Below are 26,504 nucleotides of genomic sequence, written 5' to 3'. Positions count from 1 at the left end.
TATGGCTTCAGGTAATGGTTTGTTGGCAGCAAACAAACAATAGCAAAACCGCTGAGCAGGGGGGTGAACTTTGGACTCAAAGCCCTAGTTAGCTCCATCAGGCTGTTTGGGGCCAATTGTGCCCACCTGTCCCATACCGGATGGTACATTTCAGGCATGGGAAAGCGGAAGAAGTTTTGAATTAAAAAAGCATCAACTTTTTGGTGCAAATGAATTCTTCCTTTGAATCTTCAGATTGAATTTAAGAAATGCAAAGGAAAAATCCTCCTTTGCTATTCAAAAGATTCTGCAGGGGCTTCCTGTCAGAACCAGTCAGCTTACAGCAAGCTCTGTTGAGACTGGTTGAACTACAGAGTTAACCCACTGGGAACTGTGTAGTACAGCTGACCCCGGCACAAAGCAGGGCTTGTTGGGTCCCCTGGCTTCATGGTGACACCAGGCCTTTGGCAGATGGGTGGACTCAGCCGCTTGACAAAATGGGGGAGGTGGTGAAGTGCAGGATTAGGCCTGCTGGCTGGATCTTGTTCCTCACTCCTGTTTTGGGTGATCAAATAAACCATAATTTATCAAATCCTAACTTAGCACAGGCTTGGCCAGTGTGTCTGCATTTAGGTAATAACTTTAAAATTCAAAATTGGCAGGCTTCTGCTCCAAAGAGTGGAGTCTTTATCTATGACTTCAAAACTCTCTGCTTACCCAGATGTGTGATATTATTCTTGGCATTTGTTTTTAAAATCTATTGATACTTTTAAATACTTATCTTCGTAACTTACTATTTTTAAACTCTGGTTTTATTGCTATTTTTCAATGACTATTTCATACAGCTTTGTGTAAACTGCTTGAGATTTCTTATAAATAGTATATCAGTCTTGTTATTTATTACTGTTATTATTATTATTTTCAAGCAAACCTCTCCCTGGCTCCTAAACAACCTTGGAAGTCCATACTGAGCCTTGACTAAGATCCAATAAATATTATTCAATTGGCCAGGATTTGGTGTGTGTCGATGTTGGTTTGACTCAGCAGATTAAAAATGTGTGTGGTTCAGCGACTTCAGTACTGGATCTAAGGAAGCTTCAAATTTCAATATTTTTGTTGTTATTCTAACCACCTTCCAGGCTTTTTGTGCATAGCTAAGAGTCTTACCAAGGATGTGGGGAACCTGCCTTCATGTGATGGACTTGGGCAAGAGGTCTTACTCTGAAACCGACCAGCCTCTTTCTCTCTCCTGCTAGTACACAGTGGGAAGCCACCTCTCAGCATCGTCCGCCGTTTTGCCCACCTGCTGGAACGCAGCCAGAGGGACTACTGGGAGGAACTGGAGCTGCTGGATCTCCAGGAGACTGTGGTGAGGGGAATCCGCTTCAACCAGCAGCTGGAGAGCGACCTCAACCTCATGGATATCAAGATTGGATTGCTGGTCAAGAACAGGATCACCCTCCAGGTCAGAAGGGAGCAGCAGAACCAGGACTGGTGCCAATTGTCAGGGGCCCTTGGCACGGTGCCTCCAGTGGGCCCCCACCCCAATGTGGCTGCCCTTTCCTTTTTTCATGCAGCCACTACTGCCAGAGCAGTAGCAGCCACACCATTTATCCCACTCCTCACTGGGGCTCCAGGTGGCCTTTTAGATCTATGTGGTGGGACATTTTATTTAGGGTGAACTAAAGTGGCAAGTGGCCACCAAGGATGGGAACCAAGCTAGGCACACATCCAGAAGCAGCATCACTACCCACCCACCTCTTAAAGGGCCATCTGGGCTCCTCCAGTACCGGACTTCCTCCTTTGCTCAGTCCTTCTGCCCCTTGCTTTTCTGTTGGGGGGTGGTTTTGTGACCTCCAAGGGCATGCTCTATGGTAGCCTAATCTGCTGCCCTCCAGGTGTTTTGGAGGGCACCAGGTTGGCAAAGTCAGTGTTAGAGAAACCACATATCACTTCTGCTGTGGCCAAGTTAGTTTCCAGGCAGATAATTTGTGCTGTGGACCAGTTAAGGTTCTGGTAATAGTACAGCCTCTTCTGATTCTTTTTCTCAAAGAAGCTGTTGCCATTTAATCCATGATATTGCTGACCAACCTGTTTGCAGCCTGATTTCTCTGCCATCCAGGGGGGTGTAGCTTTGAGTTCAGAAAGAGGCAAGTTTGTTTGTTGTCGGTGCTCTGCAAACAAGGGGGGAATGCTTTGTGTGTGTGTGTATCAGTCGTCAACTCTTCCCCTTGGCAGGAGGTGGTCTCTCACTGCAAGAAGCTGACGAAGAAGAACAAGGAGCAACTCTCTGATCTGATGGGCCGGAGCAAAGAGCAAGGGCTGAAGACCCTCAGCAGGGAGAAGCGGAAAATCCTGGAGGCATATCAGCACCTCTTCTACCAACTGCAGGTTAGCTGGCGTCTTCCTACACAATACCCATGGCAAAAATTAGTACTGTCTATTCTTTTTATTTCATAAAATTTATGTACCATGTGATAATAAAAAAACCAGCAACCTCAAAAGCAATTGGGGTCTGTGACTAATAAGGTGAGGCAAGCTAGCTTTAGGTCTGCACAGGGTGATCGCATCATTTGCCCATTTAACTTGTGGAAGTTCAATCAGGGGCAAAGAGAGCTTTTACACTCTGCCTTGCTTGCACACCAGCTCCAGAAGCCCCGGGATGCTCACATGGGGGTGGTGCCAAGGCTCTGAATATTCATGTTTTTGCGCATATACACAGAACCCTTGGAACTGAAATCCCGTGTAAGATGCGATCGTACTGTACTCAAATTCCCAAAGCTGTCTTTACACTGTTAGCCTTTCATCACTGTCTTCTTGTGATAAAAAGGTTCTTGTTTTTGTTTTGCAGCCTCCTTAATAAAATATTTGCATTTATTTCCTTGTGCAGCCTGTTAAAAGGGAGCTTTGGCCCTGAATCAGGTACCTCGTTGCTTGGTTATCTGCTACTGAGCCATTTGTGGGCTTGGGGCTCCAACAACAAGGAGTGAACTGTTAGGCTTGTTTCTGGGCATCCTTGGGATTCACAAACACAAGAGCCATCGTGTCCCTGACTCAGGATTTGAATGACTGCAGGGGGTAGCGGCAGCACTACCTAGCAGGGTTGGTTTTCCTTGGACATCGTTTTGAGCTTTAAAGTCTCACCCTCACTTATTCTGTACGTGTTTGCCCTGCATGGGACAACATTTTGATCCCTACTGCCAAACTGAGGGGTAGAGAAAAGCCCTTCTCCATTACATGACACCAAACATTTCTTCATAGTTAAACTATGGAACTCCCTTCTGCAGGAGGCACCAATGGCCCATCAGCCTACAAGTCTTTCAAAAAGGACTGAGCAAATTTATGCAGGGGAAGGCTCTCTATGGCTACTAGCCACAATCAGCTTCCACAGTCAGAGGCAATAAGGCTGAAAGATTTTTGCCTATGAAAATCTCTCTCCTCCCAGACCCACCCAGTTTATTTGGCTCGGCTGATCATGCAGATGCCGCAGAACAAGTCCACAAGGTTCATGGAGTCTGTGGTCTTCACCCTGTACAATTATGCCTCCAACGCCAGAGAGGCCTACCTCCTGCTCCAGCTCTTCAGGACCGCCTTGCAAGAGGAGATTGAGTGAGTATCCTGTTTCTTGATCCTACGTTTTCTCCCTTCTCCCCTTAAGGCTTCTGCCTTCCTTGTCCTGGTTGCTGACAGCATTCTCACCTTAGTAAAGATGTCAGCCTCCCTTTCCTAGGAACTGAGTCAGACCACAGATCCATCTAGTCCCAGTATTCCCTTCCCTCACTGGCAGTGGCTCTCTGGCATCCCAAGCAGAGAAGGGTCTTATCCTATCACCTCATCCCTTTTTAACTAGCGATGATGAAGAGGACTCTGTATGAGGTGCTGGTTTTGTCTTCTAACTGGTTATTTCCGAGTGGCTTGTCACTCTGCCACATCATTTGCAGTGGCCTGATTTGGTTTATTGTTGCTCTAAATATGCAGTAGAATGACCTGTCCTTTGTGGAGGCTCCCTGGTGTGTCTCCGAGTGAGTCACTGCTCTGGTGGAACCTGAGAACCCACCCAGATCACTGGTATGCAGAAATATAGAGAGGGGGACTAATTTGTTTCTCTTACTAGCTCCAAAAATAGACCTTTTTTCCAGGTGTAAAAAGGGCATCGGACATCAATCGGCCAAAGAGGAACGTTTTCTCCTGGTGCTTAAAGGTGTATAATGAAGGACCCAGCCCAAACTCCCTGGGGAGAGCATTCCACAAACAGGGAGCCACCACAGAAAAAGCTTGTGCTTTGAGTACTGTGCTCATGTTGCATTGCAGCTCAACTGCTCCTATCATGCTGCATTCTTGCAGGTCGAAAGTCGATCAGATCCATGACATCCTCACGGGGAATCCGACAGTAATCCGCCTGGTGGTGAGCTTCTACCGCAACGCCCGTGGGCAGAATGCCTTGCGCCAGATCTTGGAGGGCCCCGTGCAAGAGGTCCTGCAAAACAAGACCCTGAGCATCCGTACCAGCCCTGTGGAAATCTACAGAGGGTGGATCAACCAGATGGAGTCTCAGAGTGGGCAGAAAAGGTCAGGAGGAACGTCTGTATGTGTTTTTGTATCTTTTAATTCGGCTTCATTAAAAAAGAAAACATTGCTCTATGTGACTCTTCACAAACAGGTAAATATTGACAGAAGCATAATATGGTGTGATCTAACTTAAAACTTCTTCAAACATAGGCGTTCCGCAGGCCGAAAACTGTTTTATTCCAGAAGCCTGCCTAGGCATATAATTTGTTTTTGAAGTGTGACTTATTCTTATTTGTGTTATCCTTTATGTATATTTGCTTTTCAGTAGGCTTTGTGGATTTTAACTTCATTTTTATCCATAATTTTATTGTTTACATTGCTTTAGAGAGCTCCTGGATTAAAAGGTATATGAACTTTCTAAATAAATAAAGAAAATCTTCCTGCAGAAGTCAAATGATGTTTTGGGAAGGAGGGGTTGAGGGGTTCTCTCCTTCTCCTCTCCAGACTGAGGGGGAGGTCAGAGGAAGGAAGTGGTTGACTTGAGGGTGGGTTACAACAATTACAAGGTCCCCTAGTGAACATTGTGGCCTAGTGCAGGATTTGCACTCCCACGTCTAATTTGCCACCCTGAAAAAAAGGGCATTTCAACTCATGTCTTTCTTGTTGTTGGTTGGTTGGTTTTGGATGAGGCCTGGAATGCATTTGTGTGTTTCCACAGCAATCTCCCGTACGATGTCAGCCCTGAGCAAGCCCTGGGTCACCCTGAGGTGCAGAGGAGGTTGGACATTTCCATCCGCAATCTCCTGGCGGTGACGGACAAGTTCCTCTCGGCCATTACATCTTCTGTGGACCAAATTCCGTATGAATTTCTTGTTGTTTCGTGTGTGTTTTTATGATTCACTTTGCTCGGTCATCACAGGGGAAAACAAGATGGCCGCCCAGCTTTCCATCCCATCTTAGAAATCCAGCCGCCTTACGCTGCTTCCCTTCCTTGAGTTTCTGCATCATACAAGCCACCAGCCTTACACCCCTCACCTTGCAGGGATTCTCCCTTCTCCGCTCCTCACAACCCCCCACATCCCATGCCTATGCTTTCTGTAAACCTAGTGCTAGAATTTGTCTTTAAAGCATAGAATTTATCTGAGCTCCCCAGGTGCAGAAGAAGTACTGAGGAGATAAATCAGGGTCTTGTATCCCTATGAAAATGATGGTATATTGGAATATGAGCTACAGTTTTCACTATAATGGGCACTTTGCTCTCCCTCTGCCCTCCCCTCTAGTTATGGGATGCGCTACATTGCCAAAGTCCTGAAGACGTCCTTACGAGAGAAGTTTCCAAATTCTACAGAGGACGAGATCTACAAGGTGGGTGTATTTATGGCCTTGAGGGACGGATGGCCGTAATCAGCAGGACAAGAGTTCGAGTTGCGGTTTCTGGGGTGCGTTAGCGTGGGCCAAATGCTTGCTGCAGCCGCGCCGGGAAGTGACTTTTAAGATGGCTGCCACACTAGCCATTTTATATTCTTCTGACCCTCGGCTTCTCAAAGGCAGGACTTGGGTCTAAGATTTATAGTACTACATTATGAGTACTGCCTGTTGTTCTGTTTTTAATCATTCCTTTCAAAATAATCAGAGGGAAATTGAAAAGGTCAAGGAGAAATGGCGGGAATCGGGGACTTGACAATGAGGCTGAGAGAAAGAAGATGTACCGATGTAGTCCTGGCATTTTGGCAGGAAAAAAATGGCCTCCCCACACCATAGTATAATACGTTAAACAAATATTATCAGTTATTCAATTCTGCTTGGGATGGAAGCTTTAAAATGTTGGGCTCTAATGAAGGCGACCCTGCTCAGTTGTAAATGTTTAACACAGTCGGCCAACCCCTCTCCTAGGTTGTTGGGAACCTGCTCTACTATCGTTTCATGAACCCGGCTGTGGTGGCCCCTGATGGCTTTGATATTGTTGACGTCTCGGCTGGGGTAGCGCTCCACCCCGACCACAGGCGCAACCTGGGCTCCATTGCGAAGGTCTTGCAGCACGCCGCTGCCAACCAACTCTTTGAAGGGGAAAACAGCCACTTGCGGGTAGTGAACCAGTACCTAGAGGAAACCCACCTTAAATTCAGGTTGGTTTGAAGAACTGCTGAGTGGAATGAGGCCTGGAAACAATGGGCGCCTCTCTGCTTGGCCCTTGGGGCTCTCACAGGCCTTGTTCCACGCCCTCTTTGGGTGCTTTTGCCTGACTAGAATGTGCTCTTGAACTGTGATCCTATCTCTTGCTTGGCTGGAAGGAGGATAGAGAGTTCTAGGGGTGTGGAGTGGGGTCCCAGATTCAGCCCCCCCAGTGGTTGGCCTGAGAGAGAGTCCTGCCTGAAACCTTAGAGAGCTGCTGCCAGTCAGTTCAGACAATACTCTGCTAGATGGACCCAATGGTCTGACTCAGTGTAAGGCAGCTTCCTGCGTTCTTATTAATCAATTTCCCAAAGATATTTGGAAGTTAAAATTGAACATACAAAAGCTTCACTGGCTAGCTTTGTACTAATTTTTTTTCTCTTGGCCTTTATGTTTCTATCTGTAAAATGGGAGTATCAGCCAGTTACATTGCACCTGATCCCTGTGCTGCTCTGCTGCTTGGTTTTTTTGTTTGGTTGGTTGATTGATGAGAAAAAGATTAGATCCTGCAAGTCTGAAGTCTTCCCACCTTTACCTTAAGCCACTAATATGTTACATCAGACTAGTAAAGAATCAAATGTATGGGCTTTTATGCATGACTGCATTGAATTAAAGGCGTCATGGAGAGTGTCAGGCCTCCAAATATCCTAGCCTTGAAGTAAACGACCCGACTTGAGCATGAGTGTGTGGGGAGGGGGACACCCTTCATGGTTTGATTTGGTTTTTCATTCTGCACCTTCTAGAAGATTCATCAGTGCTGCCTGTTCTGTCCCTGAACCAGAAGAGAGGTTTAATATTGACAAGTATTCAGAGATGGTGGCCATCACAAAGCCAGTGGTCTACATAACAGTTGGGGAGCTAATTAACACACATAAGGTGAGGGGGTGAAATTATACTTACTTACTTACTTACTTACTTACTTACTTACTTACTTAGCCAAACCTTTATTAGGCATTACAAATATAGGCCATCATAAAACATCCATATATATAAATTTTTAAAAGATATACAAATAAACAGCCATGTAAAAATAGGTAATAACAAGGATTTTTATTGGAGTTTCGTCCTGCTAAATAGTGCCATTCACCACTCTATCTGTCTATCTACTTTGGGAACCACTGATCCAAACTATGCACAATGAAGTTATTAACAAATGCTTCACAGAAAACACTAAGCCAAACAGTGGTTCTCAACCTTGGGTCCCCAGATGTTTTTGGCCTACAACTCCCATGATCCCTAGCTGACAGGACCAGTGGTCAGGGATGATGGGAGTTGTAGGCCAAAAACATCTGGGGACCCAAGGTTGAGAAGGGCTGGAACTTTAGAAGGAACATTCAAACCTGTGGGTTTCTGGAGTAAAGATCGCGGCAACAGTGCTCCTGCCTAGTTCTGATGCTACTGTGCTACCTGACTGAGCCACAATTTTATTGTTCTTGATTTGCCATTCATAAACCATGATCCTGGGTTCAGATGTTACCTTAAACCAAACCATGGTTTAGTGCCCGGTAGCCCAGTAGCAACAGCACTGGGGGAAGAATGATGTGGCTGTGGTCTTCACTCTGGGATACTTCAGGTTTACTTGTTCACACTAAGCTATCATTTTCTGTGGATATTAGTAATTAACTGTGCCATTGATGCTTTTGTATTTGCTGTCATAGCACCCTCTTGTGGCAATGAGTTCAGTTGGCTACCTTATTCTTGATTAATTTTTCTTTCACTTCCCCTGTTCCATTTTTGCTCAAACTCCTGTTCCCTTTTTAAACTGGATTTTTACATCTGTTTTTAAAATAGCATTTTATATTTATATTGGTTAATTGGTGCTTTCAAGCATTCTGATGCATTTATTTTATTCTGGTGTCCTTGTATGTTTCTTTGAATGCCTTTTTGGCAGAAAAGCAGCCTAAGATATTTATGCACATAAATAAACAAGCATTGCATTTATGGCCTTTCATCTCTGCCCATCTCTCTGCCTTTGGTGATTTGATAGTTGCTGCTGGAGCACCAGCGTTCTGTGGCTCCTGAACCTCGAGACCCTCTACACGAACTTCTAGAAGACCTTGGAGGCTTGCCCACCATCCAGTCTCTAATGGGTAAAGCACAGCACAAATTTCAACTTGACAAATTACATTTTCCAGAGGGATAGTTGTGCTAGTCTCTCTTGCAGGAGAAGCGACGAGAGTGACTTGTGGGACCTTAAAGACTAACACATTTATTGTAGCATAAACTTCCATGAATCATAGACCACTTCATCAGATGCATGTTGCCAGAATGATAACCCAATTAACACTCCTAAGAATGTGGCGGTACTAGCAATAGAAGTGCTATCTTGAACAGTCCCTGTGATAGGAGGGGGAGAGATCACTGCTAAGGACTGGGTAGAGAAGTAAAAGAATAAAGTATAGTTCAATCCTCTGCAGGCTTACCCACAACCCTTCCTGAACATTGAGGCCCCTGTCTATTCATTTGTACACATGAGTAAAGACTTACTTTTCATTTGTAAAAATATTTCTTTCTCGCAGTATTTGTGGCCAATATCAGGTGGAATATGCCGTTCACTGTCTGTTGATCTGTCCTTTATATGGGATTCCAAGAGAGATTTCTGAAACCTTTGCTGACATACTGAAACAGGAATGCCTTGGTAGAAACAATCAAATTTCTTTTGAGTGACACAAGTGGCTTCATGATACAAAAAGTAGCTCTTTTTTGCACTGGCAGCAAAAAAAAGACTAGAAGGAAAGAGATTATATTGCTGTGAATTGTTTTGGAGATGCTGAGGTTTAATCTGAAGCTGAGATAGCTAGTGGTACTTCTGATTTTTCTTATTTTATATTATTGATGTTTGTTTTATTATTATTTGCAGGTGACAGTGTGGGACACGGAGCCAATGGGACTTTGGAGCAAACTCTGACTCAGCTCGCCAAGACGGAAATTTCACTCGTCCTTGGCAACAAATTTGATGTGGCGGAGGCCAATATTGAGGGGGGAAAGGATACGGAAAGCTTGCTGTTGAGGTGGGTGGATGACTGCATTGTAACAGGCCTACCCTGGCTTTTGGGATACGAATGCTATCTGAGGACTCAGCAACATGAGGCTGTTTCTATATCTTAAAGATATAGTTTTAGGTGTATCAATTATAGCAAAAGCCTTTTTAAAAAGGATGATGATGCATAACCACTCTGGGCTCGTACAGGAAGAATAGTTAGAATTGCAATGAATAATAACCACCAAGAAAGTGACAAGAGTAAACAATGGACACGCCCACATTTAAAGACCTGAAACCTTTCGAATATTAAATAATGTCAGAGACAGGGCAGAGTGCATCACTATCATTTTTGTAACTGGCAGAAAATTACAAGCAAACCCGCCCAAACAGAAAAATGATGTTTGCGTGTGAATTGACTTCCTGGGCAAGATATATAATCTAGGTGCTCCCAGGAAGCTGCCTAAATTTGTTCAGGGTTAGAGCCAAAATCCCATGCCTAAGATCCTGGTTCTTGTTCCAACAACCCAGTGTGAAATTTTGCCTAAAGAAGAGATGTCCTTGCCCAGGTGCCTGTCAATCCTATTTTGCTGTGAATGTAAGAAGATTCTTTAGACTGAGTCAGCTCATTTGTCCATTAAGCTCAGTACTGCTGAACATCAGGCTTTGCCCAACCTAGTGTTGTCTAGATGTTTTGGACCACAACTCCCCTTCATTCCAGCTAGCAAAGCTGTAGTCCAGCGTGTAGGCCATGTTGGCTGGGGCTGATGGAACTTGTCGTTCAAAACATCTGGAGAGTATGATATTGGTGGAGGCTGGTCAACGCTGATAGGTAGCGGCTCAGCCAAAGGAATACAGTATTTTTCAGCCCTTATTTCCATGGTAGTTTTAACTAGAAATTCCAACAAATGAACCTGGGCATGCAAAGCAGACCCTCGACTCCTGTTTGCTGAGGTTTCATAGAGATCTCCAGCTGGAATGATAAAGCAACTATCCTGCATTAAAGCACAGTAATTGTAGTGGGGTGGGAGAGCTGAAAATAATGACAAGGTATTTCACCAGGAGGCTTAGTTTGGTCAGAATCAAGTATACACTTCCAGAGTTAACGCTGAATACATTACATCTGGTAAATGAGCCACAAAAGCCGCTAGAGGCCTGTGAAAATTTGTGTCTTGAGCTTTTTAGACTCTGCTACCCATGTACTGTCTGAAACCAAAGGGGCACATTGGTTGCCAGATGTGCTCCCCCCCCCGCTCTTACCCCCCCCCCCACTATTGGTTTGGGAAATGCTCGGGGGAGGTGGGGCGAGTGAAAATGTCCTTTCTCTGCAGATACCAAAACTGGATCACTATTTTCTTCTATCTTTTAAAGCACTAAGCAGATGCTGGTCGATGTGATCCAGTTCCAACCTGGCGATTCTCTTGTGGAGATGCTGCAGACGAAGGCATCAGAGGATCAGGTAAGTCCATTCTGCAACATAGGTGCCTGTGTGTATTGCAGAAAATGGAAGGCACAGCCAAAAGGTTTTTAAGTTGTTAAAAACAAAATCAATTTCTGGATGGGTAAATATTTGCAAGTAAATCTTGAGTGTATGCAGTTGTACCAGGCTATCTGAATGATCATGAGACCATTTCTCACTCTTAGTAAGTGAAATTCAGCATGTAATGATTGGCCATCGATGCAGCTTTAAAGCTAATAAAACCCATCATGCAGGACATTGGCAAGGCACCACTCTCCCTTCCTACCTATTGTGAAATATTTTCCCTTTAGCGTAAGTAGAAAAGCATGAGCCGGTCTTCTCTTTCTCTCCAGGAAGCCCTCCACCACCACCTTATGAAGAGAAGGGCCTTGTGCAATGCCCAAGCCCCAGACAAGCTGAGATGCAACCACACTCTGGTCAGTAACAGCCACCTCTCAATAGCAGAGAAGCAGCGGATCATCCTCAAGAATCTGCGGCGTCTTGAGAGCCTGGGCATGGTGGACTCTGCCAACCAGTACCAGGACATCATCAATGAGATGGCCAAGGTATGCAGGGCTCTGTGCCTGAGAAATCTCAAGGGAAGAACAAGAGACAATGAACAGGGAATGGAGAAGAATGTACCATGCATCACAAGGGGCAAAATATTTTTTATTGCTGGGATGGATCTATAGCTATCTATCTGCCTTCACCTACCTGATACCCTCAAGTTGTTTGGGACTGCAAGTCCCATCAGCCCCTGTCGACACAGCCATATAATGCTGTGGCTGATGGGAGTTGTAGTCCAAACCATCTGGAGGGTGCTCATTAGATCTCTTTCTAGCCAACAAAGCAGGACAGTCCACTTTGGGGAAGGGCTTTGGCTTGGTGGGCAAACATTTACTTTTCTTGCTGAAAGTCCCAGGTTCAATTTCCGGCAGCATCTTCAAGTGAGACTTGGAAACAGTGTTCGAAATTCCCATTGTTCTAGGCGCGTTTTGCGACAGGGAATTTTATTAGCACAAGCCATTTCTGAGCTCTGGGCACAGTACTGAGCCTAAGATTTCAGATTAAAACTTGTCACTGCTGGAAGAAAAGGAGGACCTTTTTCTGCCTCCCCACTTCCAGCCACTCTCTGAAGACTAGAGGAGGGCCCTTCATAAGAATATTAGGGGGCAGGCAGGGGAAGTATGGCTTTGTTTTTTGCAGTCTTCAGATAGACCATGTGAAAAGTGAACATAAGATTTCAGCTGCAGTTCGTTCATTTTCAGCTTTGCATTCTTGTTTTTAAAAAAGCGCACCTAAGCACTCCATTGCAGCGCCCATAACCTAGGCTTAAGGTGCCATTTAGCTCCTAGATTTCATATCTCAGTTTCTAACACTGCTTGGAAATACTCCCTGCCTGAAACCCTGGAGAGCTGCTGCCAGCCAGTGTAGACAGTACTGAGCTAGAAGGGCCAATGGGCTGACTACATCAAAGGCAGCTATAAAATAACAATAACCCCAGTAAGGATAGCAAAGAAGGTTAAGGAACAGAACTGGGAGGAAAATGAATGCAGCGTAACAAGGAGGAGAGAAATAATTGCTTTGTATGCTTCCAATGGTCTCAGCTTATGCTGGGCCAAATCTCCTTTGCACATACCCTGCCCTTCTCGCCCATAGGACATCCGGAACCAGAGGAAGTACCGACAACAGCGCAAGATGGAGCTGGCCAAGCTGCGCCAGACTCTGCACAGCCTCAGCACCAAGAGGATGTTTTTTGAGGAGCAGGTCGACTACTACAACCAGTACATCCGGACGTGTCTGGACAACCTGGCAGCTAGAAACAAGTAAGCCTGGTATTAATCTCAGGCTTGTAACTGATGCACCTGAGCCAGAAATTGTGTGTGTGTGCAGGCTGTAGCTCAGGGCTTGTTCTCCGCTTGCATCAGGTCCCTGGCAAAATGTAATGTGGCCAAGGGTATCTATGCCCTGGTAACCTTCATGTTGGATTACTGCAATGGGGCTTCCTTAAGGATTTTGCTTTTAGGTAATTGCCACTCTGTCCTTGGCACCTTCATTTTCTATCATCTATTTTTTTAATTCTGTGAAAATTCCCGAGATCTTCTGATGAAGGGCACGATATAAATTGAATCAATAAAATGAAATGAATAAATCTCACTTCCATCTGAATTCAGTTGCTCATGCTACCTACACTCATACATTCTGGCCAGGCCAAAGCACTTGAGGGGAGGGCACAAAGCAGGGCGAGTTTGGCGTGGGGGAGTGGCTGGAGAGAATCCTTAGGGCTGGATAGAGCTGTTTGGAGGGCCAATTGTGGCACTTGGGCCTGAAGTTATTTTTCCCCTCCCCCTGCTGTATACAGTCGTACCTTGGTTCTCTAACAGAATGCGTTCTGGGAGTCTGTTCAACCCCCGAAACCATTCGAAAACCAAGGTGCGGCTTCCAAAAATTGTTCAAAAACCAGAACACTCACTTCCATATTTCAATCGTTCAGCAGCCGATTTGTTCGGGAGCCAAGGCGTTTGAAATCCAAGGTCCGACTGTATATCCTTGTCAAAGAGTTTTCTTCGTATATTTTTACTACTGCTTTTATTGTATGGTTTTTATAATTTTATAATCCTGTATATGTGAGAAAGAGTGTGTGTGAGGGTGGGGGGATGGCCTGCATGCACCTCCCCCCAGGGGTTGGCCAAGGGTGCGGGTGACCGTCTGGCCTAAAAGGACTAGCCAGCCCTGGGCTACACCAGCAGTTGAAGCATCCTCTGGCTTGGCTTGTGTTCAGTAAAGGGGGCAAGTAGATGGGCAGAGTCGGAAGGGACTATGAGGGTTGTTAAAAAGGCCCTGTCTACAAACACCATGCATATCCCTTTCTTTTACAGGCCCAGCAAGAAACAGGCAACCTTACATTACACAGCAGCCCGCCTCTTTGAGAAAGGTGTTTTGCTGGAGATTGAAGACCTGCCAGCCAGCCAGTAAGTCCAGGCGCCTCCTGCCCTCTCCAGTTCCATCCAATGGAAACTACAGCTCCTCTCTCCATGCTCTCAGGCTTTTGTAACCAGCCTCTCCCCAGAGTGCTGGTTCTTGAACTTGGTTGCCAGCTCGTTTGCGTGGTCTGCTCGTGTGAGCCGTCTAAGGTCGAACCAGCAAGCTTGCATGAAATCAGAGTTTCTGGGCTTTAGCTCAGTGGCGGAGCATGCATTTGGTGGCTGAGTTCGATTTGTTCACTGCTGAAAGCCAAACCACTAGCCACTATTCCATGCTGTCACTTGGTACCAAGAATTATCCCAGGATCCTGACCTCCAGTTGCCCTCTTTCTCCTCTATGGTTTTAAAATTGCCATCATTTCCCCCCCCCCCCCCTTTTCCCAGACTCAGGAATGTGATATTTGAAATAATCCCTTGCGGTGAAGCTGGCAAGTTCCAGGTGAAGGCAAAATTTATGGGAGTTGACATGGAGAAGTTTCAGCTCCACTACCAGGTAAGGAGCTGGCAGAGCTGTCCTTTTGCTCAAATTATAACATTGCCAGTGTGCAATTCTAGGTTCACGAGGACAGTTCCATTCTTATGTTTATTTCCAAGGAGCTCAAGGTAGTGTGCTTTATTGCTGTTATAATTTATTTATTAACCGCCTTCTAAATCTGAAGGCAATTTAAAACATTTTTAAAGACTGAAATCAGCAAAAAAGCAGACTAAAACACACAACAACATCTGGGTAGGCTTGTTGAAACAAACAATTTTTTTAGCAGGAGCCAAAGAGTACAGTGAAGGAGCCTGCCTTGTATCAATAGGCAGGGAGTTCCATAGGGCAGACGCTACCACACTTAAATGCGGCTGACTTTCCTCTCTCCATACCTGCTCTTTCTCAGGACCTTCTCCAGCTCCAGTATGAGGGTGTCGCCATCATGAAAATGTTTGACAAAGCCAGAATCAACGTCAACCTCCTGATCTTCCTCCTCAATAAGAAGTTTTTCAAGAAATAACTGAAGGCCTGAAGGTCAAATGGGCACCAATGTCTTCTAGGCGTAGCTCGGTGGTACCAAAGAGACAGTGGTGCTCACAGTGCTTTTGTGTTGAACCGCAAGCAAGCCCACGATAATCAACTCAAAATTCCTGATTCTGGCTTAATTCTCACTGGGGTTGTGGTCAACCTGCATCCGGGCTGGACCACTTCAGAAAGACAGGACTGGATGCTTCTCTGCACAAATTTTTGTTTTCTTTTAATCCTGGCATGTAGAATGCTTGCATCTCAGGGAGAAGTCTAAGGTAGAACTGTTCTCTCTGGGATCGTTTACAATGTGCTGGGAATTTACTTGTACAGTGGGGTCTTCCATAATAATGTGGGCCCCCATGTAGAGTCACTAGATGCAAGTATTTTTAAAGTCACAAAGGCTGGATTTATCAGAGAGGAGAGGGGGATATTTATGCTGGCCCTGTGCCAGCCTTCCTCAACCTGATGCCCTCCAGATGTTTTGGTCTACAGCTTCCATTGGCCCTAGCCAGTGCATGCTGGGATCAGTAGTCCAAAACTTCTGGAGTGCACCAGATTGGAGAAAAAGATGCTCTGCAATCCTTCATCAGCCAGTCTCTGATGAAGAGTCAACCATACACTCCCCAATTAGTGATGGATGGAAATTTTACACACCAGGAAAATTTCACTCCTATTCTGCTTTGTTTTTCTGTGTCTCTGATTTCTACTGATTCCATATGTGTCTGTGTTACTTCCTTCTTTGATGCAACTACAACAGAAAATAAGTTCCAATAGACTTGACATTAGAGATACCAAAGACCCTCAACTGTTGTTTTTTAAAATTCCAGTGTGCTTTTTTAAAAAAGTTATTTATATCAGTGCATTTTTAAAAATAATGCTTGGAATGCTATTGCAAAAATACTGACAATTAAGGGCCCCTGCCTGATCTCTGGAAATCCAAGTATTGACTGGTTTAATTATGATATCTAGTTTGCATTAATGCTGTCAGCTGCTGGCTTATATCATTATTGCTGCTTTAAGATATATTGCACCATTCAGCAGCATTTAGATTTGGTTTATGTAATTGCTGAACTAGTGGAAGTCTAGTGGGCTTTTTAAAAAATTATATATTCAAGGGATTTGATAATAAATAAATAGAATTTTATTTAATTTGTGGGTCATAATTCACTCTTAATAGAGTTTCAAAGATGAGTGCTTGGGACAGCCTTTGTCAACCTGGTTCCCTCCAGATGCTTCTGACGACAACTCCCCAGCTGGCATGGCCATTTTGGACCACAATTATTTTTTAGTAGCATTTACCCCAGAGAGTGAAAAGGTTCCTTCTGAATATGAAGGGTTTAGTCTGCCTCTTGAGTGTTACTTAGTTCAGCCTTCACCAAATGTCTTCATTCCAGGTGCTTTAGACTACAAAGCCCATCAGCAGCTACAGCTGTGCTGGCTGGGACTGATGGGAATTATAGTCAGTGATGGAGCTAGATCAGTGGTTAATAATAACATTAATAATAATTTATTATTTATACCCCGCCCATCTGGCTAGGCTTCCCCAGCCACTCTGGGTGGCTTCCAACAAAATATTAAAATACCGTAATACAACAGTGTAGCAGGAGAGGATGGCAAGTGTGGTGTGAAGATTCAGGGACAACCAAAGAAACATGAAGACATTTCAGTGCAATACGGTATAGTATAGTATAAAAAAATTATTTATTTTTTAATTTGCAGAATATGGATAGATATCTCTTCAAAATGAGAGCAAGAGCATCAAGTGATATTGAGGACAATCCTAGTTATGTTTTCCAGTGTTGTTCTTATGAATAAAAAAATAGGTGTGGCATGAGCAAGTTTTTATTCTGAAAATGTGGCCCAGAGAAACCACTGAGCTAGATAAATTTAGACCAAAGACTTAACTGCTTCACATAGCCATCTAAAGACAATTAACATTTTTTTCCTCCCACCTCTATCCCATGCTTTCCAACTGCTACTGTATTCCTGTGATGTTAGATGGGGGGGACGGGACCCAAACAAAAGCCACTTTCATTAACTGTGATTGAAATGCAGATTTGCATTTTAAAAACTCACTTAACTTCTCCCCTAATGCTAAATTCACCACTTAGATATGCTAATCGTTCTGGTACATAAATGCCTTAAATAAATAAATGCATTTGCTTTGGGATAAAGTGTCATTTGGTGTAGAAAATGATCGAATCCTTTTAAAGGGAGAGAAACAAGCAGCATCTGTAACCATTTGTGGGCCACCTGACCTGCCTAGCCCATAGCTCAGTGTCAGAGCATCTGCTCTGTGTACAGAAGGTCCCAGGCTCAATCCCTACTGGTGATGTCCCCTGCTTGAAACCCTGGAGAGCTGCTGCCAGTCAGTGCAGACAATGCTGAGCTAGATGAACCCAGTAGTCTGACTCTGTATAAGTCTGACTCCTGTGTTTCTTATGAGCAATTACACAGTTTTGTTGAAACACAACTCATCGATGCCAAAACAGAATATTGGCTCTGTTTCATCTCTAATTTAGAAAAGTGGCCTCTATTACAAATATAGGAGATAGATGGAAAAACACCCGTTCCAAATAAGAGTTGCAGAGAAGGTTGCTCCACTAGGTGGCATCATTATCCAGGGAACCAGAGGCAAAGGGGACCGGTAATCGCTGGCAGGGTTGGCATCTGTTTTCTCCCAGTCGGCAGCTGATGTTAGAGGTCAAAAGGGCACCCTGCTTCAAACGGGAAAGAGGCGAGGATGGTGAGTGATGGATTTTTCAACCCCTATTTTAGAAAAAAGTTTGCATCGCAAGGCAGCTTCGAGGCACAGCCTGTGTCCAGCCTTCCCCCAGCTGAGTGCCTTCCAGATGTTTTGGATGACAGGTCCCATCAGCCCCAGCCAGCACCCTGCTGGGGGGGTGGCTGGTTTTGCCTGTAACTTAGCAGTTGTCCATAGTAAATTTCCCAGGTTATGAACAGCCAGGGCTGGGAACTACTCTCCCCTGAGACCCCAGAGAGCTGCAGGCAGCAAGAGCCAACAAAATTGGGTTAGATGGCTTAATGCAACCTTCACCAACCTGGCACCTTCCAAATGTTTTGGACCACAGCTCCCATCAGCTCTCTTGGGATACAACAGTGCAAGTGCCCAGAACTCTGTGCTGGGCAAAAGGAAGAGTTGGGTGTAACCTAAAGCCTTGCAGATTCCCACACTAGTATATGTTGTTCCCAAACTATTTCAAAACAACATTTGGTGTGTGTGTGTGTGTATGAATAACGCTTTTGTTTGCACATGATAAAAGGTGCATTGAAGCTGTGCTGATGGGTCTCACCTGGCGCCTTCATTACATATCTTTAGGCACCTGGTGAAAACGTACCTCTTCAGCCAGGTGTTGAGCTGATTAATGTTCTGTGGCTGATTAATGTTCTGTGGCCTTTTAAATGAGGGAGGTCATTGGTTTCTTACGCTTTTTATTATGTATTTTGTGATTTCATTTTGTATTTTTATGTTGTGAACCGCCTTGTGATCTTCAGATGAAGGGCGGTACACAAATGTAAATAACAATAATACTTATTATCCTTAGGAAGCAGTTTCTTCCCTACCTACAGGGTTGGGAAAACCTGATGCCCTCATTGGACTCCAGCTCCCATAAGCCTCAGCCAGAATGGCCAACAGCCAAGAATTATGGGAGCTGTAGTCAAGCAACATCAGAGTCCCCAGTCCTGCCCTGCTCCCTTCCTGGTCTGAGGAGAGGCAGTGCTGAATCTTCTGCTGCTGGCATTTTGTGCTTTTTTTGCCACACTCGTGTTCTCTAGATGCTCTTGGACTCCAGTTTCCATCAGTCCCTGCTAGCATGGCAAGCGGTCAGGAGTTATGGGAGCAGCAGTCCAGCAACGGCTGGAGGACACCAGGTTCTCCATCCCTGAAACAAAGGTGTTGCCCACCTGTGGATTTTGCAAGATGGCAGATTGGATGTGCTTCCTGCACCAAGCTCTGCTTTGTCCCTACCATGTACCCTGTCACGCTCCTTCCTACATGCTGTGGTTGTTTTCCATGGCTCCTGCCGCTATCTACCGTATTTTTCACTCTATAGGACGCACTTTTTCCCCTCCAAAAATTAAGGGGAAATATGTGTGCGTCCTGTGGAGCGAATGCAGGCTCCTTGGCTTCAGCGATAGCAACGCAAAGCCTCCGAAGCGCAGAGGGAGCGCTCCCTCCGCGCTCCGGAGGCTACGTGTTGCTTTCGCTGAAGCCTGGAGAGCGAGAGGGGTCGGTGCGCACCGACCCCTCTTGCTCTCCAGGCTTCAGGGATAGCCGCCTGAAGCCTTTGGAGCACAGCGGGACCTCGCACTGCGCTCAAGGCTTCGGGTTCCTTTTGCTGAAGCTGGGAGAGCAAGACTCTCCTGGCTTCAGCAGAGAGGGAGAGCTGCGCAGCGCCCCTTCAGCAAAGTGGGAGGAGAAATGGAAGGGGCTCCGTTTCTCCTGCCGCTTCGCTGAAGGGGCACTGAGCAGAGAGGGGGAGATTTTTTTTTTCTTGTTCTCCCCCTCTAAAACAAGGTGCGTCCTATGGTCGAAAAATACGGTACTTCTTACCTTCCTGACCACTGTCCACTCCCCAGTTTGCACTTTTGGAAACATCTGAAATTAGTGGTGTGGTCCCATGTTTAGAAACCACCAATTGGATCGTATTGCTAACTCGGCTTCCTGCCCTCCTGAGGTGGCCCTTTCGCCACCCTCCCAGTCATCCCATCCAGAGATATCTCACCAAACAAGAGAGACATACACTTCCCCAGTTGCCACGCAACCCCTTAGCAACCGTGTTCCTCTTCCATGGTTGCCCTGCCTGACTCCCTCCCCCCCCATCTTGTCTCATTATTTATCATAATTGTCTGTGAGAGCATAAAGTATGTTAAATGAACTGACAGATTGGGGATGGAATGGAATCAGAAATATAGGATATGCGGGGGGGGGGAGGAGTATGGGGTTGGGGAGGAAAGAGACAACCCACATGGCCAGGTGAATGAACAGGTGTTTTGAAACGAGCTTGTGTGAGCTAATTGTTTCAGTCCATCCATATTTTCAAGTGAAATAGTACAGTTTTATTTAAAATAAATAAATAATGAAAACAGTGTTCTACCAATATTGTGCTATTTGGGGACCCCTTGAAATACTGTCAAAAGTTCAAGGTGTGCCAGAGTGCAGGTGTTTCTTCGTGGCTAAGGCCACCAATACATTTAAAGTGCCATGATGCTATTTTAAACAGTCATGGCTTCCCTGCCCCCCCAAATTCAGGGAGCCGTAATCTGTTAAGGGTGCTGAGAGGAGGCCCCTATTCCCCTCACAGAACTACAATTCCCAGAGTGGCTTAACAGTTCAATCCCTCTTCATGGGGAACTTCACAGGAACTGTATCTCAACAACAACTATCCTCACTTGCGATTCTCAGTGACTGGCATTCAACGGCACACTGTGGTTAGTCTGTTTTGGAGCCTTGAACCTGTTTTAGTTTATGGTTTTGTTTGGGAAAGAGCCATAGCTCAGTGGTGAACGTTCCACATTCAATCCCTGACATCTCCAGGAAGGGTTAAGAGAAACTTCTACCTGAAATCCTGGAGAGCCACACTGCCTGTCAGAGTAGACAATACAAAGCTAGATGGTTTGACTCAGTATAAGGCAACTCCTTGTGTTCCTTTAGTGCTGGTTTTTGTGGTTTTATTGTAGGAGCCAGTGTGGTGTAGTGGTTAAAAGCGGTAGGCTCGTATTCTGGGGAACCGGGTTCGCATCCCCGCTCCTCCACATGCAGCTGCTGGGTGACCTTGGGCCAGTCACACTTCTTTGAAGTCTCTCAGCCCCACTCACCTCACAGAGTGTTTGTTGTGGGGAGGAAGGGAAAGGAGAATGTTAGCCGCTTTGAGACTCCTTAGGGTAGTGATAAAGCGGGATATCAAATCCAAACTCCTCCTTCTCTTCTTCATTGATAATATGGAAAGTTTACTATTATTGTAATTATGTTCTGTCATTGGTAAAAAAAAAGAAGTATATATTTTTAATGTAATCTGTTTTGAGGGTCACTTCTACTGAAAAGTGGTACATAAACACATTTAATTACAACAACAATAGTGATAATTCTGCTTCCGACCATGGAGGCAAAGCATAGCCATCAGGGCTAAGTAGCCGCTGATAGCCTTGTCCTCCATGAATTTGTCCAATACTCTTTTAAAGCCATCCATGTTGGCGACTATCACTGCCTCCTGTGGAAAGGAGTTCCATAGTTCATCTATGCACTGGGTGAAGAAGTCCTTCCTTTTATCTGTCCTGAGTCTTCCAACACTCTGCTTCCTTGGATGTCCAAGGGGTGGAATCTTTTGCCTATCCACTTTCCCCACATCATTTTTGGTTGTATCTGAACAAGGTAGGCCTGTCTAGCCTCCCACAGTGGCCAACTGGACCCAGGTGGGAAATCCACTGAAGGCAATGCATAGCCAACCTGGCAAGTAGCCATTGGTAGCCTTCTCCTTCTCTGTGAATTTCTCTAATCCTCTTTTAAGGCCATCCAAGTTGGTGGCCATCGTCACATCCAGTGAGGATGTTTTGTTTGTGATGCTGTTTCCTCATGATGGTGGTGATTGTGGTGGCGGCAGCGGCCTCCTTTTGGGAAGCGGGTTCACATGAAAGCAGGGAATCGAATGTTTTGCCAACTGACTGCACTGTGTTGTTGCTGTTGCGTTTGTGTGTTTTCTCCTGTTGCTATGGAAATTCTAAGGGAGACAAGCCAGGAGATCAGGCGGGTGGGCAGGCAGGGAGGGGGGAGGGGAGGTAATGGGTGGAAAGGGAGCTGATGATTAAAATAGATGTTTTGAATTAAGGATATGTAACTGTGCTTTAAACCAAGGCTAGACAACACAGTGCCCTCCAGATGTCATTGGACTCCAACTCCCATCAGCCCCAGCCAGCATGTTCAATGGTCAGGGATGAAGGTAGCTGGAGTCCAGCAATAATAGCCGAAGGGGCCACAGGTTAGCCACCCCTGCTTTTAAATCCATATGCGCATGTGTGAGAGAAAGTTTCTCATGAGAGATGGTGGGTGGGGTGTCAGACCAGGACTACCTAACATCAAATCCCCCGTCCATTCATGAAGGGGATGGGCCATTCAGCCTAGCCTCCCTTACATGCTTGTTGTGAGACAAAAGGAGGACATCACTGCTGTCTCGCTGTGCTCCTTGGAAGACATGAGGGGGAAAACATATTATGTGTCACTAAGGGGACCTAAATAGAGAAATAAATAGGATGGCAATGTGGAGGCCTTTATTACATAGATTCACCCCCTTATAGCAAGGGGCCTCCCTTTGTAAGAAATACACCAGGGATGAGGAACCTCATGCCCGGGGGAGTGGTAAATGTGGCCCTTCAGGCTTCTCAATCTGGCCCCCAGAATTCTCCATGGGTAGCTCCTCCTCCATCACAGCTCCTCTGCACACGCCGTATCCCATGCCAACTCTACTTCCTAACCTCCTTGAATGTGCTGGTCTGGACAGAATGTGCCCTGAATTCGGGTGATGCCCCATGATTACCTGGATGGCGGACAGAGAGGGTTGTGTGTGTGTGTGTGTGTGTGTGTGTGGAAACTAGCTTATCGCACCAAGGTCAAAAATTTGCTGCTGCTCCCGCTTTTGCCTCTGGCCTCTTTGGCCATGTAACCCAGAAGGCCACCTGAAAGGAAATGTGCTCCTCAGGCTCAAAATGGCTGCCTGTTTCTGCACTAAATGTTAGGCTGGACCTCCTGACGATATGAGCAGTTGGGACAGGGAAGCAGGCTGCTCTCTCCTTTGTTAAGCTTGAAGCCTTCATAGCCACCTATTGGGGATGGTGTAGGAGGCGCCTTCCTGCATCAGCAGAGGGTTGCACTAATGGGCTTGGAGAGACCTTCCTCCTCTGTGACTCCATGGAGCCGTTCTAGCTTAGGTCACCAGAACCCTGAAGGGCACAGGATCTCCGTCCTGCCCAAACACTTAGCGTCCATCAACGTGCAGAGGGCAGAAGCCAGGCCTCGGCCACAGTCCTCCTGGGGTATTCTCCTCCCTTGAGGTGTCTAAAATGGTTTGAGGCACTCCTTGGCCAGAGGCAAACATGGGAGCTGTTTCTCTGCCTGGCAGGGCCCAGGGTGGCTGCCTTTCCTCTTTGCCCTTCATGCCCTCCTCCTGCCTCCTCGCCCTTCATTTCTCCTTCACGGATCTCTAGTCCTTGGAGATGTGTCCTCTGATCAGTCTGAGTCTGCGCTGCAGATTCCCATCCTCTCTTTCCACCCGCACACACACACACACACACCCGCCCCAACTTCTCTTCTCCAGCAGTTAGATGTTAAGCTTGGCCTAGTTTTTCCTTCCTTTTTCTCTGACTTCGCTGTTGCAATTGGGGCATGAGCTGATTCAAAGCACATTTGCATTGCTTTAAATCCAGACTAACGCAGCACCGTCTTGTTGAGTCAACTGAGAAAGAATGAGTCTTCCCACACCCTTTGGGGCTCCTGTCAGCTGCTTTGGGGCAGGGAAGATTATTGATATTTATATTAAAATTGATATTTATATATAAAATATAAACAAGGGAGCGGAAACGCAGGTCCAAGCCCTCTCTATCTAGCCCTCAGGACTCACATCTTTTGTCCTATTTTGGGTGGTATGTGACCCCCCCCCCCATGTTGGTGTCTTGCTAAAACTGGACTCTGCACTCAACTACTTTCCTGGCTGTCCAGAAATCAGCCGAGGGTTGAGTGAGCCTTTATGTTCCCACCAGACCTTACATACTCTTTAAATTACATACTTAAATACATATTTTATCTCAAGGCATGATTTCTAAATATGTATTTTTAGGATAATATATATATTTTTAATGTGCTTTGGTATGTTTTTTGAACCCGGAACTGCACTGCAAAATTTGGAGAATTGCAAAATCTGAAGGATTATTATGATCAGTTAGTCCAGGAGATGTGGATCAGGTGAGTTGGCTTTAAAATGTGAGCCAAAGGAAAATCTCCTCCTTCCCTCAGCGATACCTGTTTACCTGTCACAGCTTTCCCCAAAGAACCGACTTCCCAAATGTTGGGATCATTATTTTGTGAAGGACCCAAGAATTCTGTTCTTAGCTTCTACTCTATTGTTTTTAAATCAGGTTCAAAACAAGCTTAAGTATCAGTGCTCATATTAAAATGAATGTGAAATGGGGTTGACATTCCCCATATTTAGACCCAAAGGAGAGCAAGGTCCTCTGAGGCCGCAGTTGCGTGTTGCTTTGATCTCCAATGGCCTCTCCAGGTAAGGCTGGGAGGGACACACACACACCTGGCTGAAAACCCCAGTAAGCTGCAGCCAATCACTGTGGACGATACTGAACCAGATGGGCCAATGGTCTTGACTTGGTTTAATAAGGTAGCTTCATATGCTGCAATGCCTGTGTCAGGGATGGGGTGCCTGTGGCCCTCTAGATGTTGCTGAACTGCAACTCCCATCAGCCTCTTCCTACACAGCCAATGGCTGGGGCCTGACCATTGGCCATGTTGGCAGGGGCTGATGGGAGTTGTAGTCCCAACAACATCTGGAAGGCCACAGGTTCCACATCCCTGGCATGTATAGATACCAATGCAAGTTCTGTATTGCCTGAAAGAAAAAGAACTTGGTGAGCATCATTCTGACTGCAAGAAGAAGTTGTGTCTGCCATGTGAGACCCATTCCCCTCCCACAATAATTACCAGGGGCTGTCTGGCTTCTCCTTCAGCCCCTCAACACCAGTGCCTAGAACAATTTCATTTGTTAGATGGCAAACCTTCTTAAAATTAATGAACATAAGGTTGTCATGGTTGCCAAGGTGACGACACGTCGCCTTGGCAACCGCGGCGATGCAGAGCTGGCGGAGTTTAATAAAGGGTCACGTTAGCAAACACGGGGAGAAGCGAGAATATTTTTTTGAGGGGGGGGGACGAAAGAGGAGGCGGTGGAGAGAAGGAGTCAGCTCCCACCCACGGGATAGCGGCAGCCGGCCCAAGGCCTGTAACTCTCCAGTGCCCTCCTATGTTTAAGCTGGCCCTCTGGCCACAGTGAGGGTGGGAAGTTGGGAGGACATGGGGAAAGCGCTAAGTAGGGGGACTTGCTCTACATTCAAGCTTCCCTCTGGGGCCAACCAGTGGGTAGAGATAGCCTTGCCCAACCTGGCGCCCAGATGTTTTGGGCTAAAACTCCCATCAGCTACAGCAAGCACAGCCATATCATTACTGATTATTGTTATGTATTCATTAATTAAATTTATTGCCCACCCTTCACCAGCCAGATCCTTTGGCGGGGTTACGGCCATTTATGGTTCCGTTGTAGTCCAAACATCTGGAGAACGCCAGGTTGGCGAATGTGGTGTTTATGTATCTTTGCAGGTGAGCTGAGGAAGGTGTGCATGTATATATTGGGGGAGTCTGTCTATCTATCTAAACAACTGCAACACACCCCTCATTTGAGTGCTCAGTATTACTTTGCATCTGCAGTGTCCTGTGTATTGCCATCAATAAAAGGCTTTTTTTAAAGGCCTAACTCTAGCTGGGGGGTGTATTTTGTTTTTTTTGGGGGGGGGTCACAGCTGGAGAGTGGGGAAAGGGTGTGAGAGAATATGGCCCTGCCCATGGGCATGGTTGGCCCCACCCATTCTGGGTTTCTCACCCCTTATCAGGCTGCTTGGGTTGTACAAAGTGTACAATTGCTTATCATAAACAGGTTGTTTTGAAAATCACACTTAGATGTTTATGCCTGTGAAGATTTTCCATAATTTTTAACCTTCACACAAACAACTGAGCCCCCGTCGCCAAAAAATAAAAGGAGGAAGGAAAAAAGAACAAACAAGAAGATCAATACTGTTTGTTACAATGCATGTTACGCATTAAAAAAAGAAGAAGTAAGATTCAGAATATACTAACTGCAGGCATGTGCTTAGAATTATTTAAACCCTATTCAGAGTATGTTTCTCTAGTGCCTGTCCAGCATTATTTCCTTACTCTAATAATTCCATCTTCCTTCCATCATGGAACCATGGGACATGGGGTGGGTGGCCTTGAATGTCTTCAGGCCAGGCTCAAGATGTGGACCCCATTTTGCCTGTAAACTATAATAACTTTATTTCAAAAATAATAATAATAATTGATATACCACTTGATTATCCTGCTTTTCAGGAAAATATCCACACAAAGCAGGTACAACTAAACAACACACAATGGCAACATTTGAAAGGTGAATGCCTCTGTGATGGCTTCATCCAACATCCTAAAGTTCCCCCATTAAAATGGTGCAGGGAGTGTGTGTGTGTGTGTGTGTGTGTGTGTGAGAGAGAGAGAGAGAGAGAGACTTTCAAGCATAATGGCCAATCACTTTTCTTTTAAGATCAGTCTGTTGAACTTCTGTGACATCA

At 45.6% G+C, this 26,504-nt stretch overlaps 1 protein-coding gene and 1 long non-coding RNA gene across 7 annotated transcripts in view; one reads left to right on the top strand and one right to left on the bottom strand.

Annotated features, from left to right (window-relative positions):
- The window catches only part of IQGAP3 (IQ motif containing GTPase activating protein 3), a 44,790-nt gene extending 28,555 nt beyond the window's left edge, over positions 1-16,235 (top strand). For all 5 annotated transcript variants that reach the window (XM_080984190.1, XM_080984188.1, XM_080984189.1 and 2 more), the window contains 16 exons: positions 1,236-1,444; positions 2,218-2,370; positions 3,425-3,588; positions 4,324-4,548; positions 5,207-5,347; positions 5,769-5,853; positions 6,382-6,614; positions 7,404-7,536; positions 8,648-8,750; positions 9,521-9,671; positions 11,012-11,099; positions 11,453-11,665; positions 12,759-12,925; positions 13,979-14,071; positions 14,468-14,576; positions 14,965-16,235. In XM_080984190.1, coding sequence (XP_080840316.1) covers positions 1,236-1,444; positions 2,218-2,370; positions 3,425-3,588; positions 4,324-4,548; positions 5,207-5,347; positions 5,769-5,853; positions 6,382-6,614; positions 7,404-7,536; positions 8,648-8,750; positions 9,521-9,671; positions 11,012-11,099; positions 11,453-11,665; positions 12,759-12,925; positions 13,979-14,071; positions 14,468-14,576; positions 14,965-15,078 — 2,381 coding nt within the window. In that variant the 3' untranslated portion in view covers positions 15,079-16,235. The remainder of the gene's footprint in view (positions 1-1,235; positions 1,445-2,217; positions 2,371-3,424; positions 3,589-4,323; positions 4,549-5,206; positions 5,348-5,768; positions 5,854-6,381; positions 6,615-7,403; positions 7,537-8,647; positions 8,751-9,520; positions 9,672-11,011; positions 11,100-11,452; positions 11,666-12,758; positions 12,926-13,978; positions 14,072-14,467; positions 14,577-14,964) is intronic.
- A 535-nt stretch (positions 16,236-16,770) lies between these two features.
- LOC308464760 lies at positions 16,771-24,615 on the bottom strand. 2 transcript variants are annotated; one of them, XR_013980153.1, is made up of 2 exons: positions 19,663-24,615; positions 16,771-17,806 (listed from the first exon to the last, which is right to left on the bottom strand). It is a non-coding gene; the product is annotated as an uncharacterized lncRNA (long non-coding RNA). The 2 variants fall into 2 exon arrangements; XR_013980154.1 differs by having other exon boundaries at positions 16,771-17,803.
- Positions 24,616-26,504: the final 1,889 nt, after the last annotated feature.

Source organism: Podarcis pityusensis (assembly GCF_964106645.2).
Source record: "Podarcis pityusensis genome assembly, chromosome: 16".
NCBI classification, from domain to species: domain Eukaryota; kingdom Metazoa; phylum Chordata; class Lepidosauria; order Squamata; family Lacertidae; genus Podarcis; species Podarcis pityusensis.
This window is presented reverse-complemented; position numbering and strand designations above follow the sequence as displayed.